The following is a 27,356-nucleotide window of genomic DNA, read 5'->3' on the forward strand; positions in this document are numbered from 1 at the left end:
AAAGTAAGCCCTTGGGAGAGATTGTACTTTGATTGTTTACAAAATGTTCCTGTTGGCGGATCCGCGAAAGTAATAAATAGCTGTTACACATCTGTGTAGGAGTATGTATATTGCTACTTACCTATGCAAGTTCCCAAATGAAAAATGTCACACGCTTCCAGAGCCAACTTCTCGCTGCTTGTGCCAATGGCAGAGGATGCTTGAAATCAGCTGTCAGTGTTTTCCACCCTCACAATTTTTACCTACTAAGCTTGTCTTTACCTAACTCTAGCCAGTTATAAGTGTTTGATGAGGAGCTACTTCCCTTGATTTTTTCTTTCTTTAAATTCGTTTTGTGGTCAGGTTGCTCATGAATTGTACAATAGGATGAAAAGGAGGAAAGAGAAGGCAAGTGGACTCTGTTCCTTGAGATTGCACAGCAGGTGTTGCTCAGGTAAATATGTAGTAATTCGTATAGTGATAGAGCTGAGAAAACAGACTCTGAACTTATAGTTTGTTATCCCTAGGTACTTATAGTCATTCTGGTACTTACAGGCCAGAGCTCCTATTTATAAGTATTGATAGAATCTTGAGTATTACTATTACAAAAGACAAAAGTAGCCTGGACATGGTAGCTTATGCCTGTAATCCCAGCAGTTTGGGAGGCTGAGGCTGGTGGATCACCTGAGGTCAGGCAGGTGAGATCAGGCCAACATGGTGAAACTTAGTCTCTACTAAAAATACAAAAATTAGCTGGGTGTGGTGGCAGGTGTCTGTAATCCCAGCTACTCAGGAGGCTGGGGCAGGAGAAACGCTTGAACCCATGAGGCGGAGGTCGCAGTGAGCTGAGATCACACCACTGTACTCCAGCCTGCGTGACAGAGTGAGACTCTGTCTCAGAAAAAAATAAATAAATAAAAGTGGTGTTTTGTTTGGTTTCTTCTTCTTCTTTATGTAGATGTTTTATGTTGAGTAAGCTTTACGGCTTACAAGCTTTGCTTTTGTATTCTATCTCACGCGGCTGCCTTCCCATAGCCAATAGCATGTCCTGGTGTTGCAGAGCCCGAAAATCAAAGTTGTATTGACTTAAAGGGAGAGGGATGTCTTGCTGGCATATATTCATGCTGTTGTAAAAGAAATGAGCACTAAGTTTTAATGGTATTTACAGAGAACATCATCTCAATATTAAGTAAATATTTTGGTGGAGCTGTGAAGCACTTGCCCCTGCCACTTTTGAATCTGTGTTATTTTAGTGCTAGGAGAACTCTATAAGCATCAGTTGAATGACCACTTCAAGGACATTTTAGTGTTCTTGTGTATGAAATGTAATGTGATACTTGCAAAAAGTATTAAATTACTTCCTCATGACAGTCAGCCAGCCCTCTTGCCAGACTGTGGTTTCTGATTCTAGCACATGAGGCAGATCCCTCAGACACCTTTGTTTCCAGCAGTGGAGCCAGTGTCTTCTCTTGGTGACAGGCTGTAGAACTGGTTTGGAATCTAAAGGGAGGAACTGATTCAGTGCCTTGTGGCCATGATGGCAAACCTGCTTGCAAATGCTTAGTCTAATTCTCAACCCGAAAGATGTCCTTTTATGTCTTCTGTTGCCATATTTACTTTTATTTCTTCAGTAAAATTCTTGACAAGGACTTGCATAGCACTACTGAAGTACCTAATAAGTAAATTTATTTTATGGAAACTTCTAAAATTCTTATATTGCTTTATCTCATAAAAAATACACTTTGCTTCACTGTCATGACAGGAAATCATTAAATAAAACTGTTTGGTAGAAATGAAGCATTAGGTATCAAGTAAAATGAACTCAGTCAGCACTCTAACTGGTGGCTTTTGACTGAATCTGTGTTTTTATGGGCCCATAAATTACTCATATGTACTAAGTACAGCTTATTATTTGAATACTGTTTCTAAATTTATATTTAATAATAATCAGGTTAGAAGTAATTTTTTTCTTTTTCTCCTTTTTCTTTTTTTTTATTCACCTGGGTGCAGGTGGGCTAAGGCTGAAAAGGGCATTAGCCAAAGTAATTTTTTAACCATCAATAAAAAATGAATTTGCTAAGGAAATTACAGTGCCATCATAAAAGTTTCATTGCCTCAGTGGAAACTTGAGGTAATTCAGATGGTTGAAGAAAAGTTAACGGCCTTATGGATCATCTAAATATAATTTCTGCCTCTCCTAGATGATTTCCATCTCCTCTTTTAATTCCTTCTCCCACTGTTTTCCAGAGTCCCGAGTGACGTCTCTGCACATAGAAGGGACGTCAGTCCTCTCTTTTGCACTTGGGTCTGTGGCTGGGCCGTCATCGTCATGAGTACCCCATGCTCACTTTTCTGTTACTACTGCTGTGGAATATTTTTCAGTTGCCTTCCATTTACACACCTACCTCCTACTGTTTGTGGGAATTCCCCAGGGGTGGTTTGCTTATACTCCTCTTCTTGTAAATCTCCCCCCCTTTTTTTTTTTGCATCCTGTTTCTTCATTAGCAGCCTCCTCCACTAGAGTGTAGGCCTCATGACATGTATTAAGCCGTCCTTTGTATGAGATGCTCTTGATGGACTGCACAGCCAACCTTGTGGTCTCTAGGCAGAAATACTTTCTATGTAATGGTCTTGATGAGTGTTAGACGTATTGGGTAGATTTTGACCTGGTGGAAAAATACATTTGGGCTGAAAGTTAAAAGTGCTCACTCTACCACTAATTTTTTTGTTTGTTTGTTTTTTGAGATGGAGTCTCACTGTGTCACCCAGGCTAGAGTGCAGTGGTGCAGTCTTGGCTCACTGCAGCCCCCACCTCCCAGGTTCAAGCAATTGCCCTGCCTTAGCCTCCTCAATAGCTGGGATTACAGGTGCCCACCAAGACACCTGGCTAATTTTTTGTATTTTTAGTAGAGATGGGTTTTTACCATGTTGGCCCAGGCTGGTCTTGAGCTCCTAGCCTCAAGTGATCACCCACCTCAGCTTCCCAAGTAGCTGGGACTATAGGCACATGCCACCATGCCTGGCTGATTTTGGTATGTTTTGTAGAGCCACTCTACTACTAATTAATGTGTGTTTGGGAGTAAGTTTTTTGGTCGTTCTCATCTGGCATCTGAAAAATGGGGAAGAATATTACTTGTCTTATTTTGAAGGGACTTTCGAGGATCCACTTACATGATAGATATGGAAGCACCTTAAAGTTTAAAAGTTCATATACAAAGTGAGTGGCGTTATGTGCAGCTGTCACCCACTAGTCATTCTCGGCCACTTCTCCCTGCTCTACAGTTGTCAAAACACTTACTGCCACCTGAAATTGTCGTATTTCTTTATTAATTATCAGCCTTCTCCACTAGAATGTAAGCTTCATGGGGCAAGCATCTTGTCCTTCTTGTTCACCATTGTAATCTCATACCTTGAAGAGTATCTAGCTATGTGTATCGAAAGAATGAATGAGATTTAGTGTTTTGTCAAGTCTTAGATGCTGATGCATTTCTTAAAAACAAATACGTTTGGTTTGGGGGATTCCTACTTTTGATATAATGAGTAAACACAAGCTTTTTTTCCTAGAGACATTGACCCAGACGTTCTTAATTTGCTAATGATCAGATTTAAGCTTGTTGAGCTTGGATTTAATGATAGGATTTAAGCCACAATGAAGCCTGCAGGAGTGTTAACCGATGGGAGAGGACTACATGGGAGGATGGGCTTCCTGGCACTGAGCTGTGAGGTCATAGCACCTCACTCTGGTGAAGGAATTTATTTGAGGGATACTTGAGCTCTGTGTCATATAGTTATAGTACCTTTCTGCTTTCCTATGTATAATACTGAAGGAAAGGGGACATGATTGCTAGTTCTGAGCAAATTTGGGGGTATCTGTGAATATTTCTAATGGGCTACCCTAGATTTAACCTTGAAATGTGACACTTGAGAAACACCTATGACAGAAGCACCCTCACCAGCCATATTCATCAGCAACAGCTGGGGTCCTTGAAGCGTTCTCAATCTTCAGTGTATGTTTTCAGATTTGGATGGGCAGAAGGTCTTTCTTCTACAACTTGCTTCATGAATCTTACCTCAGTTCATCTGCTTGAAGCTGTATTTTTGAACCTCATTGTAATGTACAGGGTATAAAGAAATAGTTCATGTGAGTGATATGTCCAGTGGCATTCCCAGTTAAATACATGCTTCAGCAGTGGTATCAAAACAGAGGCCATTCTTCTGTCACCGGATCTCACAAAACAAAACAACAATGAAACCTAGAGAATTTGCTTTTATTTAGTCTGGAGATTGCTTTTTTAAAAACATAATTTTGGGGCTAAAAAAACCCATAATTTTGTACATATAGAAGCTTATGTGCATTGTATCTTATTTTAATTTAATTTGACAAATCATTGCTATGATAATGTCCAGTAAATCATTCCTACTTGTGTCTGGTAAATCACTATAGTCATAATTCATATACATAGATGTACTTTATTCTTTGCATGCTTGTTTCTTCGGCAGGTCACCATTATTGCAGATGATAACTGCAGATTTTTATGCTGGTCAAGAGAAAGATTAACATACTTTCTGGAATCAGAACCTTTCTTGTATGAAATCTTTAGGTATCTTATTGGAAAAGACATTACAAATAAGCTCTACTCATTGAATGATCCCACCTTAAATGATAAAGTAAGTGTTTTCTGAGTTTATTTTGTTAAATAAATATGTATATGAGGTATATTTCACTTTATGAAATATGTTTTCCTGAGATTTTAGTAACTAGCCATATGTTAAATACACTGAGGACACTGGTAATCTTGAAAGGAGAAAGTATTTTGTAATGATAACGTTTGCTGTTACTTAGGAAGGAGTCTATAACTCTGAGGGACTAGTGTTTGTGGTGATAAGGCACCCTCTTCTTCAAGAGCCTTTTAAGGAAGATGGTAAAGGAATGAGAGGGAGTTGGGGATGGAGAAGGTTTGGGAGGACAGGGCAGCTGGAGGTTTGCAGACAGAGAAAGGCTGACAGACCCCACTGATCAGGAAGCTGGCCTTCAAAATCTGGTGTCTTCCAGTCTTGCTTATCTTCCTGGTCATTCCAGAAGGTGAAAGGAGAGATGTGGAATTTCAGAGCTGCATAGATCTTCAACAATTTTCAATTTGATCTTAATTTCCCCATATCTTTTTAGAAAGAAATTAAAGTGATTTCAAGAGAGAATTTTTAAAAACATCATTTCTGTGATAAGTACTGTTGTTACCCAGTGACAATGCATATGTGTGTCCTTTCAAAATCGTTTTGTCTGGGCTGTTTACCAAATTAAGCTGGTGCTTATTTCAGTTAATTGTTTAGCTTATTATAAATAGATGAGTATATTTGATTTTTTATAATACATTTATAGTAATAGGTAATATAAAAATCATAGCTTATGTGTATTGGCCACCTAATATGTATCAGGTACTTTTTTTTTTATGCACTAACGTTTTTCTAGGAAAACTACATGTTGCTTAAATGGAATATATGATTCAACTCCCATAAATCTCAGAAAGCTTAAAACTTTGCTTTGTAGAAAGCCAAAAAGCTGGAACATCAGCTCAGCCTCTGCACACAGATCTCCATGCTGGAAATGAGGAACAGTATAGCCAGCTCCAGTGACAGTGACGACGGCTTGCACCAGTTTCTTCGGGGTACCTCCAGCATGTCCTCTCTTCGTAAGTTACCCTAAAACTGATGCTACTCCAGAGTTCCGATGGATATGTCTGGACATAGACAAATGACAACTTTGATTAGAAAAATAACTTTTCAGGCAGCTATTTGGCAACCCAAAAGGTAACAATAAAAACAAATTTTGTTTAGCATTTCTCCCATATTGCATGTGAGCTAAAAGCCAACTTTAGGACTCTTATTTCTGTTTCAGAAATTGTTCACTGGTTTTGCCATGTACTTAAATAGAGGTTCACAATGTCTAAAAGAGTCGACATGGTTTGGTGGATATTGGGCTTTGTTGCTTTCACAACTTCAGTTGGAGTGAAAGCCTAGACCCAGAAATGTGCTTAAAAATGGCTGACAAATAAATGTGGGATGTTCTACTGCCTGGTTATCTCAGTATGAGTGCCATGAGTTAAAAAGTGATTGGGAAATGGAATAGTCCCAAAGTTGAAGTAGATCACTCAACACCCCTGTGAGTTACCTCATTCACACACCTGCCAAGAGGCACATTTTCCAGGATTCTTCCATAGTTTAGATTGTTTCAAAACATTTTAAGTAATACAAATAACACAGATGTTGAAAATTAGTAAGTAAAATGAGAAAAACTAAATTAAGAATTAAATACTTAAGAATTATTCTAAGAATGATGATATAAAACTGAAGAAATTCATATGAAATAGCAAAAAGGTAGACATTCTTCCATTGCGTGAACTAAAAACTATTCGTATTTACATTTGTATTTTAAGCCAAATTAACTTTTAAAAAATGCAGACTCATTCAGCAATCCTTGATGTTTGTGTAAATGATCTTGTAACTTTGTATGCCTTAGGTAAGTTAGATTAGGGATTTTAAGTTTTGCATAGTCAGGAGAGGCTAGAATTTACAAGGCCATATAATTGGGGTGTAAGAAAGAAAAAACTTTACCTCTTCCGATTTAGGGTTGTTTTCCGGCTGGACCTGAGAACTAGATTGACATAAGACAGATTAACAAGAGAAAAGCATGCAAATTTAATACAAGTTGTATGAGTTTGTGTTAAAAGCTCATTCAGGTTTTACATAGCACAGAAGCCTTCATAAGGAAATGAGACCCAAAGAAGCAATTAAGCAGTTTATAGCAAATTGGACAAAGAAATTACAAAGAATAGTAAGTTGTGAAAAAGCAACTAAATCATGTTGGAAGACTTAAAGACAAGAGTTATTTTAATAAGGCTTGTATAGAATTCTGTCTGCCTCAACATCTTGCCCTTGATGATAAGAACATTGTTTTTCTTCTAACATTTGGGCAGGCACCTTTCATACAAGAATTTTATCTCCTGGTTTTTGTTTGTTTGTTTGTTTGTTTTTAAATTTGCCAGCGGGGGTAGGGGTTGGTTTTGTTTTTGTTGTTGTTGTTTTTTGAGACAGGGTTTCACTTTGTCACCCAGGCTGAAATGCATTGGCACAATTATAGATCACTGCAGCCTTGAACTCCTGGGCTCAAGTGATCCTACTGCCTCAGCCTATTGATTAGCTGGGACTACAAGCCTGCGCCACAATGCCTGGCAATTTTTTTATTTTTATAGAGACAAGGTTCTCCCTATATTGCCCAAGTTGGTGTCAAACTGTTGGCCTCAAGTGATCATCCTGCTTTGGCCTCCCAAAGTGCTGGGATTACAGGCAGAAGCCACTGCGCCTGGCCTCATCACTTGTTTTTAAGAAATAAAATGAAGGTCAGAGTTGTTGCACTTGCTGTTTTTTTCGTTGTGTTTAATTCAAAATAGACAACATGCCAGAATGACCTATTTTTAATTCTTTCAGGTATAGGCTTCCAAAGCAATGTTTGACACAGAAATGTGTTATGGACCTAAAGGGGATTTTAAGGGCAACACAGATGATAAACTGGAGATGGTTATATTTTGTTACATAGTAGCTTCTTTTTTTTTTTTGAGACAGGGTCTTACTCTGTCACCCAGGCTGGAGTACAGTGATATGATCTCAGCTCACTGCAACCTCCACCTCCCAGGCTCAGCTGATCCTCCCTCCTCAGACTCCCAAGTAGCTGGGACTAGAGGCACATACCACACACCTGGCTAGTTTTTTTTTTTTTTTTTTTTTTTTTAAACTCCTGGACTCAAGTGATCCACCCGCCTCAGCCTCCCAATGCACTGGGATTTCAGGCATGAGGCACTGCACCTGGCCTGCATAGTACCTTTTTGAAGGTATTAACTGAAGCTCACATGAAGGTAGATGCTGCACTTCCCCACTCGTGGGACTCAGCCAAAGGAGCAGCTGCCATCTGGGTCATTCCCATTGTCACTGCCGAGGGAAGACAGTGGTGGCAGATTCACAAGATAGCTGTTAAGGCTCGTGCTCCAGAGGAACAAGTACCACTTCCATGCATGTTCCCTGTGCCACAGAAGTCACTTGCCAGAACCGGCATCAATGGATAGATGATTTAACCCTCCTGCAGGGGCTGCGCAGGCAGGGGCTAGTGAGAAAGAAAGCGAGTGGACGGCTGGACGATAACACAGCCTACTACGGTGGGTGTTACGTCATTTTACAGACGAGAAACTGGGAATATGAGATGCTTGTTCGCTTGCTCCTTTTCCATGTGGGCTGGTTCTGTGATACAAGGATCCTGTCTGATTCCAGAGCTCATGCTTGACCAGGCACAGTGCCTCACACCGGTTATTTCAGCACTTTGAGAGGTTGAGGCTGGAGGATCACTTGAGCCCAGGAGTTCAAGACCAGCCTGGGCAACATAATGAGACCCCATCTCTACAAAAAATTAAAAACTTATCCAGGCATGGTGATACATGCCTGTGGTCCCATCTACTTGGGAGGCTGAGGTGAGAGGATTGCTTGAGCTGAGGAAGTCAAGGTTGCAGTGAGCCATGATTGAGCCACTGCACTGAAGCCTGGGTGACAGAGTGAGAACTGTATCAAAAAAAAAAGAAAAAGAAAAACAAAAGCTCATACTTGTAGACCAGATGACCTCTGTGGTTTTTTTTTAATGCAAGTAACAGTTGACTAGAGTTTTTCAATATACGGGTCACCGTCACATCTGTTCTTGCGCTAGGCCCAGGAGCTGTTATTTGTCTCTTTGCAGATGAGTCTACCTAGAATTGGCGACTTGCCCCAAGCCACTTTTTTTCAACTCTCACCTACTTTTCTGGGGAAATTTGCCATCTCCTGATTTCTTCCTTGTGATCAAGTAGTGCTGCAGATAGGTTTTCATAAATTGGTTAATGTAATCCATTTCAACAAGAATGTTTGCCTTATTCTTAGCACTGGAGTACTAGGGTTCTACTTAGGAACATGTAAAATTATCCAATGATAATCTCCAGTGTCATTTAGCCTTTGGTTAGCGTACTTACAGAATTACATATACCTTATGTATTTTCTTAAATCTTTTTATGTTATTCCACCTATTCATTTCCCCAAATACCTATTTAAACATTAACATGCATATGAATATTTATCATAATTATTTTTCGAATCACAATCTGAACAGCATGTACACATTGCATTCAGTCAATATAACTCTGGGCTCCCTTTCCATCTCTCTCTGTCTCTGTGTGTGTGTTTCTGTATATGTTTTTGTTTTGGTTTATTGGTTTGTCCTGTAGAACAACAGATTCTTAAATGTGGATGGGATCCTGATGTAGCAGGCCTCGGGTGGGGTCTGGGAGTACACAAGTTTAACCAGTCCCAGGTGATAACAATGTGGCTGGTCTGTGAACTACACTTTGAGTTGAGTAGGGAGGCTGTATAATTTCCCATCTTCTGGAATTTTGCTGTGTTCATCCCCATGGTGGTGATTATGGTGTTCTTGTCTTTCTCATCTGCTGGTAGTTGGGTCTAGAAGCGTGTTTAAATTCTGATAAAGGCACTACTTTTAAAGATCTCAATCAGTAATACCACAAATATACTTCATAACTTTACACAGCAAATGTTCAGTGAAACAGGAATCCAGATCAGAAAAAGGTGGAGGGAACTAAGTGACCTGTTTCAGTGAAATTGCTGCTGCTCACATTTCTCATGTTGTGCTCTGCTTTTATACATGCCACACAATGCTAAATCCATAGCAAGGTCTCTACTGCTTTCCACGCAGATTCCGTATTCCCATTCCAAACTGTCGTTTAAAGGGAAGAAAGTGACGTCATGATATAGCCCAAGAAAAAGTCATTATCTCTGTTTATTCAGTAGTTCATAATTCAGTTCATTTAACTCTTTCACTTTCCCATTGCTTCATTTACTGCGTTTCATGTTCACAAACATGCAACATGGTGAGATAGGAAGAGAGGAAGGGACAAGATGTGTGAGCTGTGTCAGAACACTTTAGTGCCACTGTATGTAGGAAAGCTTTGTTCTCCCTGCCCCTGGACCAAGGTGTTGCTCGTCAGGGTACCTTGTTGTCATCTTCTGGTCATCTTCTCTCCTTCTTAGCTCCCTGCATGTATAAAACACACACGTTCACATGGATGGATTGTATTGGCAGTTCCATCACTAGAAAGTGGTGCCCAGCTCAGCCATTGCTATGGTAACAGGAAGACATATGCTTCCTTGAATGTTACAGAACTCTATTTTAGTTAATTGGGGTTAAATAACTTATTTGGATTTTTTTTAATCACAAAATAATATTGGCAATCCAATCAGTTGGAATTCATCGTTGAAAAAGCTTGTTAGTTTAAACCATGTCTTTTTTTTTATGAAATAATATTTATGTTGTTTTTAAAGATGCTGTGAGATCTTTAGAGAGATGTTTCTTACAGTGAAGATCTTTGTAAGTATTTTGTTTGTTATTAGTGTCAAGACAGGGCCAGGCACACTGGCTTATGCCTATAGTCCCAGCACTTTGGGAGGCCAAGGCAGGAGGATCTCTTGACCCCAGGAGTTCAAGATGAGCCTGGGCAACATAGCGAGACTCCATCTCTACGAAAAAGGTTTTTTAATTATCTGGAGGCAGTGGCATGTGCCTGTGGTTCCAGCTACTTGGGAGGCTGAGGTAAGAGGACCACTTTAACCTGGGAGATCTAGGCTGTAGTGAGCCATGGTCTTGCCACTGTACTCCAGCCTGGGTGAAAGAGTGAGACCTTGTCTCAAAGAAATTAAAAAAAAAAAAAAAAAAGATCCTGCTGTGGACAATCTACTAATATCATATGACCTAGTTATACAAATAGTTGGCTTGCAGTCTGCAATGACTAGCAATATGTCTGATTATGAGTTTCTCTCTGTTCTCTTCTGTATTTATTTACCTGGAAAGATGTAAAAAACCATTACAGCATTCTTAGTTTTGAGGCTGGTTTCATGAAATAATCTGTTCAGCTCAATTTGTGTTTCATTCCCGTCATGAGCAACCGTAGACTTATAAACAATAAACTTTACATGAATTGTACAGAGAGGTAGAAAGATGTGATTAGGCAGCAGGTTTCTGGGAGATGAGCCTGAACAATTCTCAGACCTACCAAGATGGCTAGAGAAAAGCAATACCCTCATTTTGTAAATGAGTAAAATGTAGTTTATGGAGATCAGTGTGAGCATAAACTTGTTTGGGGATATTCAGCTACTGCTGTAGCAGGTGACACATCCTAACCACTTTGACCCATGTTCTCATTTAATCCTCACAACCACCCTATGAGGTGGGCATTTCATTTTCCATTTTTAGGCTTAGGAATGTGACCGTGCCTTCCCCAGCCAGCAGGGGCTATGATCTCTGATGCCAGTGCCCACCTCGCTCCATTAGAGGGCCTCTATCCTCACACAGTATGTTCTTACCTATAAAATGTTGTCTGAAGGTATTTTGTATAGTTATCCATTTTTAATCTGTTAATCAAATTTTTTAAATTATCAAGTTAAATACGTAGATACTACATAGTTAAAAAACCTTACAATGGGCCGGGCGTGGTGGCTCAAGCCTGTAATCCCAGCACTTTGGGAGGCCGAGGCGGGTGGATCACGAGGTCAAGAGATCGAGACCATCCTGGTCAACACGGTGAAACCCCGTCTCTACTAAAAAACTACAAAAAATTAGCTGGGCATGGTGGCGCGTGCCTGTAATCCCAGCTACTCAGGAGGCTGAGGCAGGAGAATTGCCTGAACCCAGGATGCGGAGGTTGCGGTGAGCCGAGATCGCGCCATTGCGCTCCAGTCTGGGTAACAAGAGCGAAACTCCGTCTCAAAAAAACAACAACAACAAAAACAAAACAAAACAAAACAAAAAAAACCTTACAATGAAAAGAACTGATCCCCTTCCAAGGTAATTTTGGCCCTGCTCCCAAGGAACAATCACTTTGAAACAGTTGTTACCCACAGTGCTAAATGATGTGCTGTTATTTATTGCTTTATACACTTAGCCTTTTTTTTTTTTTAATTTTTTTTGAGAGTCTCATGCTGTCATCCAGGCTGGAGTGCAGTGGCACGATCACAGCTCCCTGCATCCTCTACCTACCAGGCTCAAGAGGCCGTCCCACCTCAGCCTTCCAAGTAGCTGGGACTACAGGTGCATGCCACCATGCCTGGCTAATTATTGTATTTTTTTGTAGAGACAGTGTCTTGCCCTGTTGCCCAGGCTGGTCTCAAACTCCTGGGCTCAAGTGATCTGCCCGCCTTGGCCTCCCAAAGTACTGGAATTACAGGCAAGTCACTACCTTCTTACCTACTCTAGGTGGACTTGGTAACCTTTATCTACTAACCTGCTTAGCTCGCTTCTAACTTCCCTTCCGCTTTGTGCTCAGTGTGGTGAAGTCACTAGTTTTTATTCTTTTTTTAACTTTGTAACATTAAACAATACACTAAGTCTCCATTTCATTTTCTCTCTGTACTAATTTTAATGGTGAGGACATTAGGGCTGGGCCCAGTGGCTCACTCCTGTAGTCTCAGCACTTTGGGAGGCCAAGGCAGTCAGATCACTTGAGCTCAGGAGTTCAAGACCAGCCTGGCCAACATGACAAAACCCTGTCTCTACAAAAAATGACTGGGCATGGTGGCCCACCTGTGCCTGTAATCCCAGCTACTCAGGAGACTGAGGACCACCTGTGCCCAAAGAGGTTGAGGTTGCAGTGAGCCAAGATCGTACCATTGCACTCTAGCCTGGGCACAGAGTGAGACCCTGCTCATAAAAAATAAAGTTTTTAATAAAATTTTTAAAAAGATGAGGACATTAGAATCCCTACCATTTCTTATTCTTCCCCCTTCTACCTTCAAACTGTTTCTGGGTCTCTTCTTTTACTTTGAAACGATCAAGGTTGTTATATGTTCTCTTTTCAAACGTCAGTTAGTCTTTGTCTATGAATTGTTTCACAAAGTCTAAAATAAATAAGCAATGTTGACATTATTGTGCTTTATGTAGAACCAAGTGGTGGGCAGTGCTTACATTTATTTCTGTTTCCAATGTCATGATTCTTGTTCTGTTCAAAGGAGACTTCCTAAAAGTCAAGTTCAAGTGGATTCTTCTTTCATACACAACATGAAAATCATGCCATGGTTTATTTTATCACTTGGCTGCCTTTTTTCCCCCTGAAGTTGTTTCCTTGCCTTGCTGTCGTGGGACACATTTTATCCACCATATCCCTGGGGTCATCAGGCTGCTTTCTCATGCTGTCTTTTATGTGAAGCCCATTTCATTTCTTCAAGTCTCTGAGTGGTTGTCCTCTATTTGAACTCTGCCTTTCCATACCGCTTATTGTTTCTATGGGCATTTCTAGTTGTTCTTTTTCTGATCCTTCCCTCTTCTGTCCTAATATCCTTTCTCCCAGTTCTGTGTCCCGTTTTTCCCAGAGGCCCTCCTTACAGAGCCTGCTGTCCTCCGACTGCATCCTGGATGGATTGTTCTCTGGGCTGTGGCATGGCTGCCAGCCTGGATCCTGCCCTCACTCTTCTCCTGGGTTCATTCATTCCTTCCCCTCTACCCTGTATCTTCTTCCTTGTGAGCAGGAAGGAGCTGCAGGACTTTGGCTCCTCCTTGGCTGCTCACACCACACTTGTGCTCTGCAGCTCAAGGCCCTGATTGTCCATCCAAGTGGTTAGGTACTGATCTGAGAATATGTTCTTGGGGCAGAGTAGACCTCATCATGGGAACCACTAAGCTACTCTAACCTCCTCATTTGCCCTCATTTTGTATGCTTTGCTTGAGTTCCTCAGTGCTGTTGCTGAGCATTAAAGGAAACATTTGGTGCACAGGCCGAAGCTGCCCTTCAGTATTATTGTTCAGAAAGCTTCAATTCAAACTCAGTTTCCTCAATTAAAAAAAATCTTAGGATATGATAAGACAGAAAAAGAAATGATTCTTTCCAGCCAAAAAAACAAAAAAAACAAAAACATTAAATCCTTCCCCTTTCCCATTCTTCAAAAATTGTACAATCTAATTAAAATTCTAAACTCCTGTAGGTTTTTAATTACTTGCTAAAGCAGTTGGCCAGATGGTTAAGCATAATAAAAATAATAACATTTTGAAAGAAATGAAGTAAACGTCATTAAATTTAACGGGAGAAAAGAGAATCTTAACACATTATATTAGTTTACAGAAATGTTGCTCCTTTTTAAAAAGTGTGTTTCTTAAGCAAGGATAAAAATCACTTGAAAAATTTCACATCATGGTACTCTACTTACTTGAAGCTCAGATTTGAGGTAGTTTGTTCATCCCCTGGAACAGGCATGATCTTCACTCTGGATTTAAGAACAACAAATATGTCTGTTTACTTTTCCTTCCTAGGAGAGGCCCTCAGGCCCTCCTGTAATTAGAAGCACACTGAAATAGAAATAAGCTTAATAGGGACAGAATCTTACCTCATTTTTTCTTATTCTGTATGCAGGAGTTTTGACTGTCATGTAAGATCTCCCTGGTTCATGTATAAAAAAGGCCTCCTCTCATTATGTTAAGTGAAATAAACCAGGCACTGAAAGACAAACTTCACATATTCTCAGTTATTTGTAGAAGCTAAAAACTAAAAGAACTGAACTCAAGGACATGGAGAGCAGAAGGATGGTTATCAGAGGCTGGGAAGGGCAGTGGAGGCGGGGGAGGTAGAGGGGAAGTGGAGATGGTTAATGCATACAAAAAATAGAAAGAATGGATAAGACCTGGTATTTGCTAACACAACAAGATGACTATAGTCAAAAATCATTACACATTTTAAAATAATTAAAAGACTAAGTTGAATTGTTTGTAACACAAAGGATAAATGGTTAAGGTGATGGATAGCCTGTTTACCCTGATGTGATTATTTCACATTGCATTCCTGTATCAAAATATCTCATGTAACTCATAAATATATACACCTAATATGTACCCACAAGCATTTTAAACTAAAAAAAAGTTTTTTAAGGCCTCTGGTGGTTCTTTAACTCACGACTCTGGAAGACAGAGAAGAATCTGCAGGGTAGTCCCTCCACGGAGGCCTATGTTTAGTTTGGCGTTGTAGCCAGTGCCCTCGGCGACATGCAGTGGGTCTTAGTGATGGACTCTCCTCCTCCCTAACCAGCCCCCAGCCCTAGCTGCTGCCTGAACAGTTCTGCCCAGGAGAGACTCTCCTGGCTGTATCTGAATCCCTTTGTCGGAGCCCATGGTGTGGTCACACCCTGTCATCTGGCAGGAGCAGAAGTGTCCATTGTTTAGTTCAGCGCTCTCAATGCTGTCTCAGTCTTCTGCGTGTGCTCAGTGCCCTTGACTTTGAGTTTGAGTTTTTTTTCTTACCCTCAGCATGGCAGCCTGGTGATGCAGTTCTCTTTCTCATGTGAACATACTGTGAGTTTGGCAAACAGCCCAAAGTACAATTCTACCCTACTGGCTGCACCTTCACGGTGCCTTGGTACCCATGGACGTCCTTTGAGCAGAGGACTTTTTTGCTCCTTGGTGTAATGTGAAACATCCATCCAGTAATAGTAACACTTGACATACCTGTATAACAGTTTCACACCTGTTAAATCTGGATTGCAGTTCAGTGAAATACTGTCTATATGCTTTTATAATAAAATGTATTAACTGGCAGGTAGAAGGTGATTATAGGTAACAGAAAAAAATTATTGCAGAAATCTTTTCCTGATCACAATAAATATAACAGGACAGGATAGGGTTAACCACTCTGTCTCCCAACTGTAAAAATAGTTTTAATAGAAAACTAAGAATCCGTTTTCTGGGAAATTTGTGGATATGGAATTATTTGCCCCTCTACAATTTGGAATAAATGAAAAGTAAAGATCACGAACCTTATAGTAACATCCTTGAAGGACAAAAGTAATTTGAAAAAGCACTTAACTAAAGATAAGCTCTGTTTCTTCCTTGCTCCTCTCATGCTGTCATATCTATGGAAGATGTTGGGCCTCTGGGCAAATTTCTGATGATGCATCAGTACATAAAATTAATGAAAAACCAGGCAAACCTGTGGAAGTTATTTATTAGTGTTCAACTTGTGAAATGGAAGACCATTCCCTTGAAATATAGTACTCCCTTATTTTTTTTGTTCATACTACAAATTGGTTTTGAATGTATTAGGGGGTCAAAGAAATGATGTCCAGCTATATAGGGATGGACTCCGAGTCTCTTCATTGAACCAGTAAGTCTCCTGATGAGGCCAGAGAGCTCCATGTCTAGGGGCCAGGTGAGCCCCTCAGTCTGCCCCTCAGTCCTCAAAGCTGGCCTTTCTGATGGCCATGACAGTTGCAGATACTGAGGCAGGGCAAGTGATCCTTTGGTCTTCTTGGATGTGAATGTTATACTTGGCTGTCAGTGGTACAGAAGGCCAGGGTAACTGGGGTTCATACAAAGAGTGGACACTCACAGAATGCGGTGGCTCACGCCTGTAATCCCAACACTTTGGGAGGCTGAGGCGGGCAGATCACGAGCTCAGGAGTTCCAGACCAGCCTGGCCAACATGGTGAATTGCATCTGTACTAAAGATAGAAAAAATTAGCCAGGTGTGATATTGCGCACCTGTAATCCCAGTTACTTAAGAGGCTGAGGCGGGAGAATCACTTGAACCCAGGAGGTGGAGGTTGCAGTGAGCCACGATTGTGCCATTGCACTCCAGCCTGGGTGACAGGGGAGACTCCATCTCAACAACAATAACAACAACAAAAAGAGTGGACACTCTCTGTGATTTAGATTCTAAGCGAGGGGTTGGCAGCCAGCTGGCACTGGGTCGTCCCTGGAAGTGGCAGGTTGGGCTGTACTCCTGTCTGCCAGTGGGTCTACTGCGGTGGAAAAAGAACAACAAGGCAATGTTGTTGTAAGGACAGGGATTTGGGGGGGGGTATTGCAGATTCTCAGCCACAAAGCTTGAAATGAAAGTAAGTCAACAGCTTTTGCAGAAAAAATTCAATCTTTCCAGGCCGTTAGGACTCCCTGGTTTATCCTCCTAGGATGTGTTTTTGTCTAAATGGTTCACGCCCTAGTAAGAAATAAGCTCATTCACGGCAGCCACCCGCTCTGTTTTCCTTCACGGGTGTTCCAAGTTGTCTTTGCTTTAGCTTCAGAATATACGGTAGAAATAATAGTACAGATGTGGTGAGGGCGAATTGCTCTGAAAAGTGCTTTGAGTTTCTGAGAAATAAAATAAGATAGCATGAAAGACCAGGTGTGATTCATTTTTATTTACCCACCATTTAACCCATTGTCTAGCACCTTGTGGTCACCCCCTGATTGATTTTACTGATTGAATGAAAACACTATAGCAGGTGACGGTGCAGTTAAGCCTATTGATATTCCCTTGAGAGAATAGTGTTCTTGTCCATGATCTAAGCAATGTCAAATCAATTATACAAAAGTGGTTTCCATCAGGGGACATGCTACAGAGCACAGGGATGACAGTCGCTTTTCCTAATGAGGTTTACTGGACTCTGAGGCCTGCCTGTGCTTGAAGAATGCTGGTAGTGCCCCACTGGGAGACCCGCCAGAGATTAAACATGATGCCCATATCTTTTTCCCTCATTCTCAGGATCCTTTCTGAGGTTCCCTGTGTGGCCTTTCAGAGGAGGGATTTTTTTTCATCACCGCATGCTTAAGGACTTACCAAGGTCCTGGCTATGTGTGGGGTATTTCTGCAAGGCTGCAGGAAAAGAGAGGCCATGGTTACAGCATTCAAGATGCCTGTTTCCTAATAGGGAAGAGGTGCAAGTACTGCAACCACAATATTATACAGGATGTGTAAGGGCTGAAGTTATTGCGATGAAGAGGGTAGAATCTTCCCCCAGGAGTCAGGGAGGGTTACACATGAAGGAGGTGGAGTTTGAACCCTGCTTGGGGAAAGGATGGGAATTTGGTGATTAGGGATGGGAGTGGAGAAACCATTCCAAGTGGAGAAAAAAAGTAAGAGGAAAAGAGGAGGATGGGCTGAATTTGAAGAGCAGTGAGTTTGCAAGAGCTTGGACTAGAAGGGGGAGGGAGGCCCAACTTGGAGAACCCCAGGTGTCACCCCAAGGATTGTGAATGACTCTCATTATCCTTTTAATGTTATATGGTAAGAGAGGCCACAGCTCTTCTTCTGCCCCAGCAAATATGGTAGGAGCAGAATAAATTCTTTCACAGAAAAGCTGAAGGCTCTTGGGAATTTCTCACTTAACCATTTCCATTTGTGTTGAGTCCTCCCTTCATTTTCTTTCTGAGAAAAATGCAAGAATAGATGAGATAGTTGGGAGGGTCAGATAGCATTGTGGCTCCAGTATAGATATCTGCCTCAATCTTAGGGTAGGATGTTCCTCCTGGTTTGATAGATGAGCTTAAAAACTAGGAACCAATTAGTCCTACTTCCTCAGACAAAATAAACTGGGTATGTTTCATTTAAGCATATTATACAATTATGTCTAAATACTATATATTATTGATTTGGTTTAATGCTCTTAGGCATGTCATCTTATTGTTTGTTCTGAAAGTTTTATCTGATTGTAGATACTCAGCCTAAGTTAATATTTTATGAGACCCAATGAGAACTTAAGGCTAAAAATATGATGGAAGGCAGGGCTATTTTTTTGTTTTTTGTTTTTGTTTTTGTTTTTGAGACAGAGTCTTGCTCTGTTGGCAGGCTGGAGTGCAGTGGCACGATCTCAGCTCACTGCAACCTCCGTCCCCTCGGTTCAAGTGATTCTCCTGTCTCAGCCTCCCAAGTAGCTGGGACTACAGATATATGCCACCATGCCCAGCTAATTTTTGTATTTTTAGTAGAGATGGGATTTCACCATGTTGGCCAGATGGTCTCGATCTCCTAACCTCGTGATCCGCCTGCCTCAGCCTCTGAAAGTGCTGGGATTATAGGCGCGAGCCACTGTGCCTGGCCATTTTTTTTTTAAATTTTAAAGACAATTTGGCTACACTCAAGAGAGCTAAGATTGAGAAACACAAACCCCCATTTGAGTCAAGGCCCATTTCCTTTATTGGCCATTCCTATGAGCAATGATGAATTTTAACAAATTTTCTCATTATTAAGTCCATAGCCTTCCAAAGACCATAGTACTTGATTTTTATATTCTTACAAATATTTACAAAGTGATTATTACATCCCAGGCACTGATCTAAAAACTTTACAAATATCAAGTCATTTTATCCTTATAACAACCATATGAAATAGGTGCTGTTCTTATTATTCCTGTTTTACAGATAAGGAAATTAAGGCACAAAGAGGTAAAGTAACTTGTCCAAGGTCACACAGATAGGAGTCATCGCCATTGAGTAGACATGTGTAGTAAATGTTGTGTTTGTGTCACCTGCATGGAAAAGGATAAGAACTTGCCTGAAAACTTCCCATGCTGTGCTCTGAATTGGGTTCTTGGACCATTTTATTAGAGGCTTATTTTCTACAGTTTATGTCAGTAGTTGTCTTTTAAGAAACTCCATATTTTTCCTGTAGATGTTTGCAAGTGAGCAATTTCCATATATGTACAGCAAGTATACATGAGCTGTACCACAGTCCAGCACTGCATTCTTTTTTATGTTAGAAGATATGACTGGTAGCAGCATTTCCCCAGATGCACAGCAGTGACTGTACAGTTAATAAGAAACAACATTTAGTCACATGTTCTATAGGCCCAACACCCTGCTAAGCACATCATATGCATTATTCTGTTTAATCCTCCCAACAATCCCATGGAGCAGATTCTACGAATATCCCCTTTTTATTGATATGGAAACGGAGGCTTAGAAAGATGTGGTAATTGAGCGCAAATTGCGGAGCAGGAATTTGAACCCTGGAACTGCTTTTTGAGCGTCTGGTCTTGACTCCCCTGCATGCTGCCTCCCTCCGTGCCATACCAGGGGCCAGGAATGACCACTCATTCGTGGCTGAGTGCCAGGGCAAAGCCTTTGCCGCCGTCTCAGCCTCCCGCCAGGAGTGGCTGTGTGACATGCTCACAGCCTGTGGCTCCGCTTGCTGGCTGTGGACTTCTCCCCGTGCTGGCCGACTCGGCCATCTGCTCCTGTCTCCTGCCAGTGAATGACAGCTGATCTTGACAAACTTCTGTGGTCATCTTGTAGCAGATCCGCTTCATGTCTTAATAGATCCTCCACTTGCTTTTGCTGTTAGCAAGTATTTAAAGAGTCTTGCTTCATCCTGTGTCCCTCCGCCATCAGCCTTTTCCCCAGCTGCGTTCAGCATTTGTGGGCTGCCTGAATACCAGTCCACCCTGCGATTGGACAGCAAGGAGATGGGTGTGGGTAGGGCATGCAGAAACCCAGGCAGCATGGATCCTGACAGTGATGGTGGTGACTGTATGCAGGGGGGTTATGCAGTCACGTTAGCTGCTCATTAGGCACCTTGCGAAGTCTATTGATGATGACGTCTACTCTTACTTTTAGATAGTATTTTCTTCTACACCAAGCTTGGTACCCATTATGTGGTGGATGCTCTATAAGCAATTGGTGAATGCATAAACCAATGAGTGACTGAATGAATGAATTGTTGCCTGCTTCCTTTGATTAAATGGCATCCTAAAAGGCCCTGGGGATGCCTTTTCTCCTGCTGCTACTTGGGATTGTGTTTCCTCCACTCAGCTCTTCCCTCCTGAATGCCTGGCCTTTCTTCCTCGTCTTTTCGTATCAGCCCAGGGAGTCACTGGACTCCACGGTGGAGGCAAGAAATGTGTTTTAGGTGATATTACAGATGGTGTTAGATTCCATAATTTTAGAATAGAAATACTATTTAGGGAAATTAGGAGTTAAATTAACTTTGAAGGGTCAATATGAGACTCAAGCTCCCATGTATGATATGAATGTAGGAGCATGCGTTCTGAGTCATAAACAGACTGTGGGGCAAGCCCCTGGGAACTGAATATATTTGAGAAACTCATATCATCCAAGCACCTACAGTAGAGTCTGTCCCTCATCTGTTCTCTTGGCTGAGAGTCTCTTCTTGACTTGGTTGTTTTCTTGAAATGCTGGATTGATGTAGAATAGTTTATAGAACTTGTGTTCTTGGTACTAGTGAGAGATTCCGACTGAGTTTTGTTTTCCAGTTGAAATTTATAATTGATACATCACACCAGTATTGGGGTAGATTGTGCATTCAGTTGTTTTACTTCCTGTATCTTTCCACAGATGTGTCATCCCCACACCAGCGAGCCTCTGCCAAGATGAAACCGATAGAAGAAGGGGTAGAAGATGACGATGAGGTCTTTGAACCGGTATCTCCAAATACATTTAAAGTCCGTCAGCTGCCTTGATCAGAGAGAGAATTCAGGTTACCAAGACAAAAGGTGTCTTGAGGCCCTGGAAAATACCAGCACTTTCTCATGGCTTTTAGGTTATTGTATGTTAGTGCATCCATACTGGTAGAGTCTGAGGGAGGAAGTGAGGAAAGATCAAGGATGGAAGGGTTCTTTCACTTATCCTTTTTGTTAGTCAGTCTTGAAGTAATTGTTTTACTGAGCCTTCTGACTATGCCTTGTTCTATTTTGAGATATATAATTTTCACAGTCTTTTCTAGATACATTATTGTTTTAACTTAACAAATCTTAGCAATCTCTCAACGCAAATGCCTTTTCACTTATTTTTTCCGAGTTGTGATTCTGTTTCCTCACAGTTTTTTCTCTTCCATGGCAATGGGATTGTTCATCTGATAATTTTAACAAACAATATAAGTTTAAAATTGAGGTGAAGGTAACATGAAAAAGTAGGAAATCTCAAACTTTATTCCGTAATTTTTTAATGGAACATTTTAGACAAAGGTGTGATTTGACTGGTTTTATTTTTCCCCCAGGCCAGAGGTGTTACTCCGCTAGATCACCTTACTTAGTTGGGCCCTGTGTTGATAACTTGATAATGAACAAAACTCTCAGACTTTACTCACATTACCCTTGTATTATGCCATTTATAAACTGCTGTGAAACCTGAAGCTGGAGAGATAACAGATGGAAGGGTTTCTGAGCACGGGGTTAACCTCCAGCTAAACCCTGCTTCCTTGGGATTTGGAGTCGCCTTGTCCCGCACACTCTGGTGTGGGAAACACTTTATGTAGGGTGAGAGGAGAGGGGCTGTGCAAGTGCTATAGGATGAAGCGACTGAAAGATCCGCTTCATTCTTTGATCTGTATTCTACAGTTCCAGATTGTTCATCTAGAGGCCGAGACGTCTCTTTAAAAAAACTGCCAGATGTCCCCGTGCCAGAGCCGCAAACATGAACACAGTGAAGGGCAGAGTCTTTACCACAGGCCAGACCAGGGACATCCAACCCAGATACTGCAGTGCGGGCCTTGATTCCAGAGCTTTCTTTTCTACTAAAATCACGGTTGAGGGAACAGTGGCATTGGCTGGGGGGAAATGCATAACTGGTCATTGTGTCTGACCAGTGTGGCTATGACACTTGGTCAGGACACCCTGTTGAGTAAGGCTCATTGATTGACCATGCTGGTCATATCTCTTTTGCTTCATCCAAAAGAACCAACTTTGAGTCAGTCCCCTAAATAGCTAAGAAAAGTTCCAAATGAAATTGTTTTCAGGTGAACTGAGCCAAAAGAAGCATCTCTTCATGAGGTGATTTCTGTGAGAGGAGGCATAGAAATAAGCTCATCTAGGGTCACCTCATTTTCCTAAGCACTTGTGTGTGTGTGTGTGTGTGTGTGTGTGTGTGTGTGTGCGCGCGCGCGTGCACACACGCACGCGGTTTGGTTTTGTCTTGTTTTTTTTTGGGATGGAGTCTTGTTCTGTCGCCCAGGCTGGAGTACAATGGTGTGATCTCGGCTCACTGCAATCTCCACCTCCCGAGTTCAAGCAGTTATCCTGCCTCAGCCTCCTGAGTAGCTGGGATTACAGGCATGCACCACCACACCCAGCTAATTTTTTTATTTTTTTAGTAGAGATGGAGTTTCACCATGTTGGTCAGGCCGGTCTCAAACTTCTGACCTTGTGATCTGCCTGCGTCAGCCTCCCAAAGTGCTAAATATGCTTTTTAAGCAATTATTTTAGTAATTTCATTTGAATTAAATTTACATGTTCAGTCACTCATTGAGAAAATACACAGACTCTGAATCCAGTTCTAGACATCTTCATCAGATGTTGGTTTATTGACATCACAGTAAAAAGGCTACTGTCGACTGGACACAGTGGCTCATGCCTGTAATCACAGCGCTTTGGGAGGCCAAGGCAGGTGGATTGCTTAAGCCCACGAGTTCAAGACCAGCCTGGGCAACATGGCTAAACCCCATCTCTACAGAAAAAAAACAATCAGCTGGGCATGGTGGTATACACCTGTAGTCCCAGCTACTAAGAAGGCTGAGGTGGGAGGTTTGCTTGAACCTGGGAGTTTGAGGCTGCAGTGAGCCCAGATCATGCCACTGCACTCCAGCCTGGGCAAAAGAGTGAGACCCCATTTTTGAAAAAAAAGGCTGCTTTTACCATACTGCTGCAACAGTCTCTTCAGGTAGCTGAATTAGGAACTTGTTTTGGAGAAATGAAGCAAAGGTGAATGACAGCCTAGGCTTTGAAATTATGAAGCTCTCAGGTTGAACACTCTCTCTCTCTCTCTCTCTCTCTCTCTCTCTCTCTGTCTCTCTCTCTTGCTCTCACTCTCGCCCTGTACCTGAGAGCACAGGTGTGATGTGATGTCATAGTGTCGATGCTACTTTCCTTTAACCATTGGGATAAAATTGGGCAGCCTGTTTAGTTTACACACGCATAAGACTATTTTACAAAATCACTCTATAGAGTCAGATGTAACATCTTTCCTGAGTAGAAAGTAATGGATGTGTTTGGAGATTATTTTCTGTAGTGCTGGGAACAAACCTGTTTTAAAAGCATACTGCTAAAAGTAGGTGATATAAGCCATTTACTGTTTTTATTAAAATGTGTGTACGTATCGGTGTCATTGATAGTGAAGATTGTAATCTCAAGGTTAGGAACCTTAAAAGAACCACTTAGCCTGAATGGGAAACATGAAACTGTTTTTAAATACACGCCTCTAAGGAAGACAATGAGACTCCAAAAAAAAAGAGGTATAAGGCATTGAGTAGCCCTCCCATATAGACTTGACCGCAAAGAAGCAGATAAGAAGACAGAAAAGTGTTTTAAGTGTAAGATCTCCTATGGAGTACTTTAAATTCATTTATACAAATGAATAAGTGTATCTTTGTATAATGTATAAATACATAGACAAAAACATGTTTGCTGCCAAAGTTCCCAGTAAGATACTTCCCATCTTTTTTAGCCTTTACTTAGCCGAATGATCAAAGTTCAGAAAACAGCCTGTTAAAATAATTGCATATACAAGCCCAAATCTACTATGTTTAAATGTAACATCAACTAAGTTGTATGAATCTGGAGTGTAATATTTATATTAGAATGTATATGTCATTTAAAATATTTTGAAAGCCCTCATATTTATTAAACTAACAGCATAGACACTATGTAAATCTGCAGTGATGCTTATATATCTTAGATTAGTAATAATGGGTGCTATATAATTATTTTTAGTTACCATCCCTGGCTCTCTGGAATCTTCCCTGTTTCTCCCTATCACTCAGTTTAATTTTAATCATTGGACACCTTTGCATTTTGCTGCTAACAGTGTGTGTACATCACCCTCTTTATATCTGGTTTTCCTGCTTGTCTGACACGCTCCTGATCTTATAACCTGGAGCTGCAGATTCCTCCGTGTCAAACTCCCATCAGGTCCCTAAAGACAGAGTCACTGGTTGCTGGAAAGATGGTGTAACGTGCACACTGACCTGTCCCCAGTGTTTCCAGGTAATGACATGGCAATCCAGAGAGGGTTTCATGCTGTTGCGTGTGGTGGCTCCAAGCCAGGCACCCAGCATGCAGGTCAGCCCCTCCCAGCAGGGCTTGGTACTGTCCCCTTTGCAGATGCCACGTTGCAGCCCCAAGGACTCACCATTTTGTGTTGTTTAAAAACTCATTTTCTTGGTCATTTATAAAGCTGCTTTATAAATATCTTTGATCCTGCTATACCTTGGCTTCCTCTCCCTTCCCTCTTTCCAATCCTGGTTTCCCGACCTCCTCTTGTAGTAATTCCCAACTCGATTCAAAGTCCCAAGAATTTGGAATGATACAGTGCTTTGCAGGGAGCTCAAGGCTGAGGCTTAATCATGGCTTCGGTTCTGCTCATCAGGGGACACGTCCCTTACTGATGGTAGCCATGTTTTGATTATCACAGAACCCCCCGAATACTCTGTCTATAGTGACACACTGTAGGTGCCATAAATTTTAAGAAACCTGCTTTTAAGTACTATTTATAGGTTTTTCTGTTACACTTGCTACCTAGTTTGAAAATACATGAGGATTTTATGAAAGCTTTTTACAGACATATTATTTATACGAAACTTATTCTTTGTTTTTAGGTGCCATTTAAATTGATAACACTTACTTTATAATAAAGATACTTTTTGTCTGGATAGAGCCTTATAGTTTAAAATATCTTCATATATTACCATTTGGTCAAATAAATTTCTTACTTAGATAATGTATGTATTTTTTCTTTCATTCCTCTTACATGTATCTAGTTTGTTTGAATGCCATGCCCAAAGCTGAGGTTGTGGGGATTGGCCTGGTGCAGGTATTCTGAGCAGGCCAGCGGGGCGGTGCTCGTGGGTCCGTCTTGCCTAACTTCAAAGGTCCTGCCATCTTGGCTGCTTTGGCCATGAAAAAAAATGGCCAGAAGGCAGCGTAGATAGTGTTGACTAGATGCAGCAATGGAGAAGCCTTCAGAGTTTTACTGTCGGGACTTCGTGGAGTTAAGCTTTTTAGTCACTGCATCTGAACTTTCACTCCCTTCTAGTTTCATAGGATTCAACAATACAAGGAGTCACATGAAGGAGGCAGAAAACCTCCCTGGATCTGTTCTATGGTGGAGGAGGGGGACAGTCTTTCTATTCTTTGAGAAACCCACATTTTCTCCAATCAGCTGTCGTAGGTATTGGAATGGAAACTTGACAGCCCATCTTTGGCCTCGAGTAGCAAGTCCTTAGCATCTAACACACTTGCCCTTGTGAGCCTCAAGGTTAGACCCAAATGGAAGGAGCATCTTATACTACAATGAGAGGAATTAATTCTGTCACTCAACAAGCCATGTCATAGATGACATGGTGAATTTTATGATGTCCTAGGCCTGATGTCCCAGCTTCCACCCCTGAACTTTGTGCTGAGCCAGCTTTTGACCAGCGTCCCCTTACCTAAGGCTATTCTGTAAGAGCTGGGAGTTTCCACTGATGTCCACTTGGGGGTTTTCTGTGGACAGACATGGTTACAGCCCACCAGAAGATAAAGCTGACAGGACCTGGTTATTTGTGGGAACAGAAGTGGTGGTGAGTGAGAGGGGCATGCCAGAGATTTCTGGCTCCTGGTGCTGCTGGTTTGGTCTCTGTCCAGGAACATGGCAGGGCACCAGGTTTCAGTGAAAAGCCTGAGTGTGTTTTCTTCACGCCAAGCTCGAGGGGCCTTGAGAATAATGAAGAGATGTCAAGCAGGCAGTTGGATAAGTCAGTCTGGAACTCAGTGAAGGGATCTGGGCTGAAGAGACAGGTTTCCAAGTTGAAGACGTCACTGTGAGTTTACCAGCTTCCCAATACATAAAGATTTTTCTAGTTAAGGTTTTTTCTTCTCGTTCCCTGCCCCCCATGAATGAATGAATGAACGAATAATAACAAATGAGTGAATTTTTAATCTTTTATTTGGAAACGTGATAACATTTGAAAGATCCGCATAAGTGAGCCAGTATTTTTTAAATGATCAAGGCAAGATGTTGTAAAGTCACACATGGATATAAGATCTCTTCTAAGCGCAAGCTAGACCAATGCAGCATCACACAACTGCCATTCACAGGGTTTCAGACTCCACATTGCAAACAGCCTGTAAGGAAGATTGTTCCTTTTTCACTCCCACTGCTTCACTTGAGTAACCTTAAACAAAAAAGAAACTATCAAGTATAGAGTTTTTTTTTTTGTAGTATCGAGATTAGCCATAGTCAGCTGGGTGTGGTACCTCACGCCTATAATTCCAACACTTTGGGAGGCCAAGGTGGGTGGATCACTTAAGGGCAGAAATTCAAGACCAGCCTGGGAAACATGACAAAACCCTATCTCTACTAAAAGTACAAAAATTATCCAGGCATGGTGGCATGCACCTGTAATCCCAGCCACTCAGGAGGATCACTGTACCCAGGAGGCCGAAGTTGCAGCAAGCCAAGATCACACCACTGCACTCCAGCCTGGGCGACAGAGCAAGACTCTATCTCAAAAAAAAAAAAAAAAGAATATCCACAATTACCTCCAGATTATTAAAGT

General features: G+C 41.4%; 1 protein-coding gene across 3 annotated transcripts in view; it reads left to right on the top strand.

Annotated features, from left to right (window-relative positions):
- The window catches only part of BVES (blood vessel epicardial substance), a 36,406-nt gene extending 14,784 nt beyond the window's left edge, over positions 1-21,622 (top strand). For 2 of the 3 annotated variants that reach the window (XM_032275158.1, XM_032275157.1), the window contains 3 exons: positions 4,480-4,647; positions 5,525-5,666; positions 21,164-21,622. In XM_032275158.1, the coding sequence (XP_032131049.1) occupies positions 4,480-4,647; positions 5,525-5,666; positions 21,164-21,288 (435 nt within the window). In that variant the 3' untranslated portion in view covers positions 21,289-21,622. Of the gene's footprint in view, positions 1-4,479; positions 4,652-5,524; positions 5,667-21,163 lie in introns of all 3 variants that reach the window. The other variant, XR_004267927.1, reaches the window with a different exon arrangement.
- Positions 21,623-27,356: the final 5,734 nt, after the last annotated feature.

Source organism: Sapajus apella, unplaced genomic scaffold (assembly GCF_009761245.1).
Source record: "Sapajus apella isolate SASKATOON/1434 unplaced genomic scaffold, GSC_monkey_1.0 scaffold6, whole genome shotgun sequence".
NCBI classification, from domain to species: Eukaryota; Metazoa; Chordata; class Mammalia; order Primates; family Cebidae; genus Sapajus; species Sapajus apella.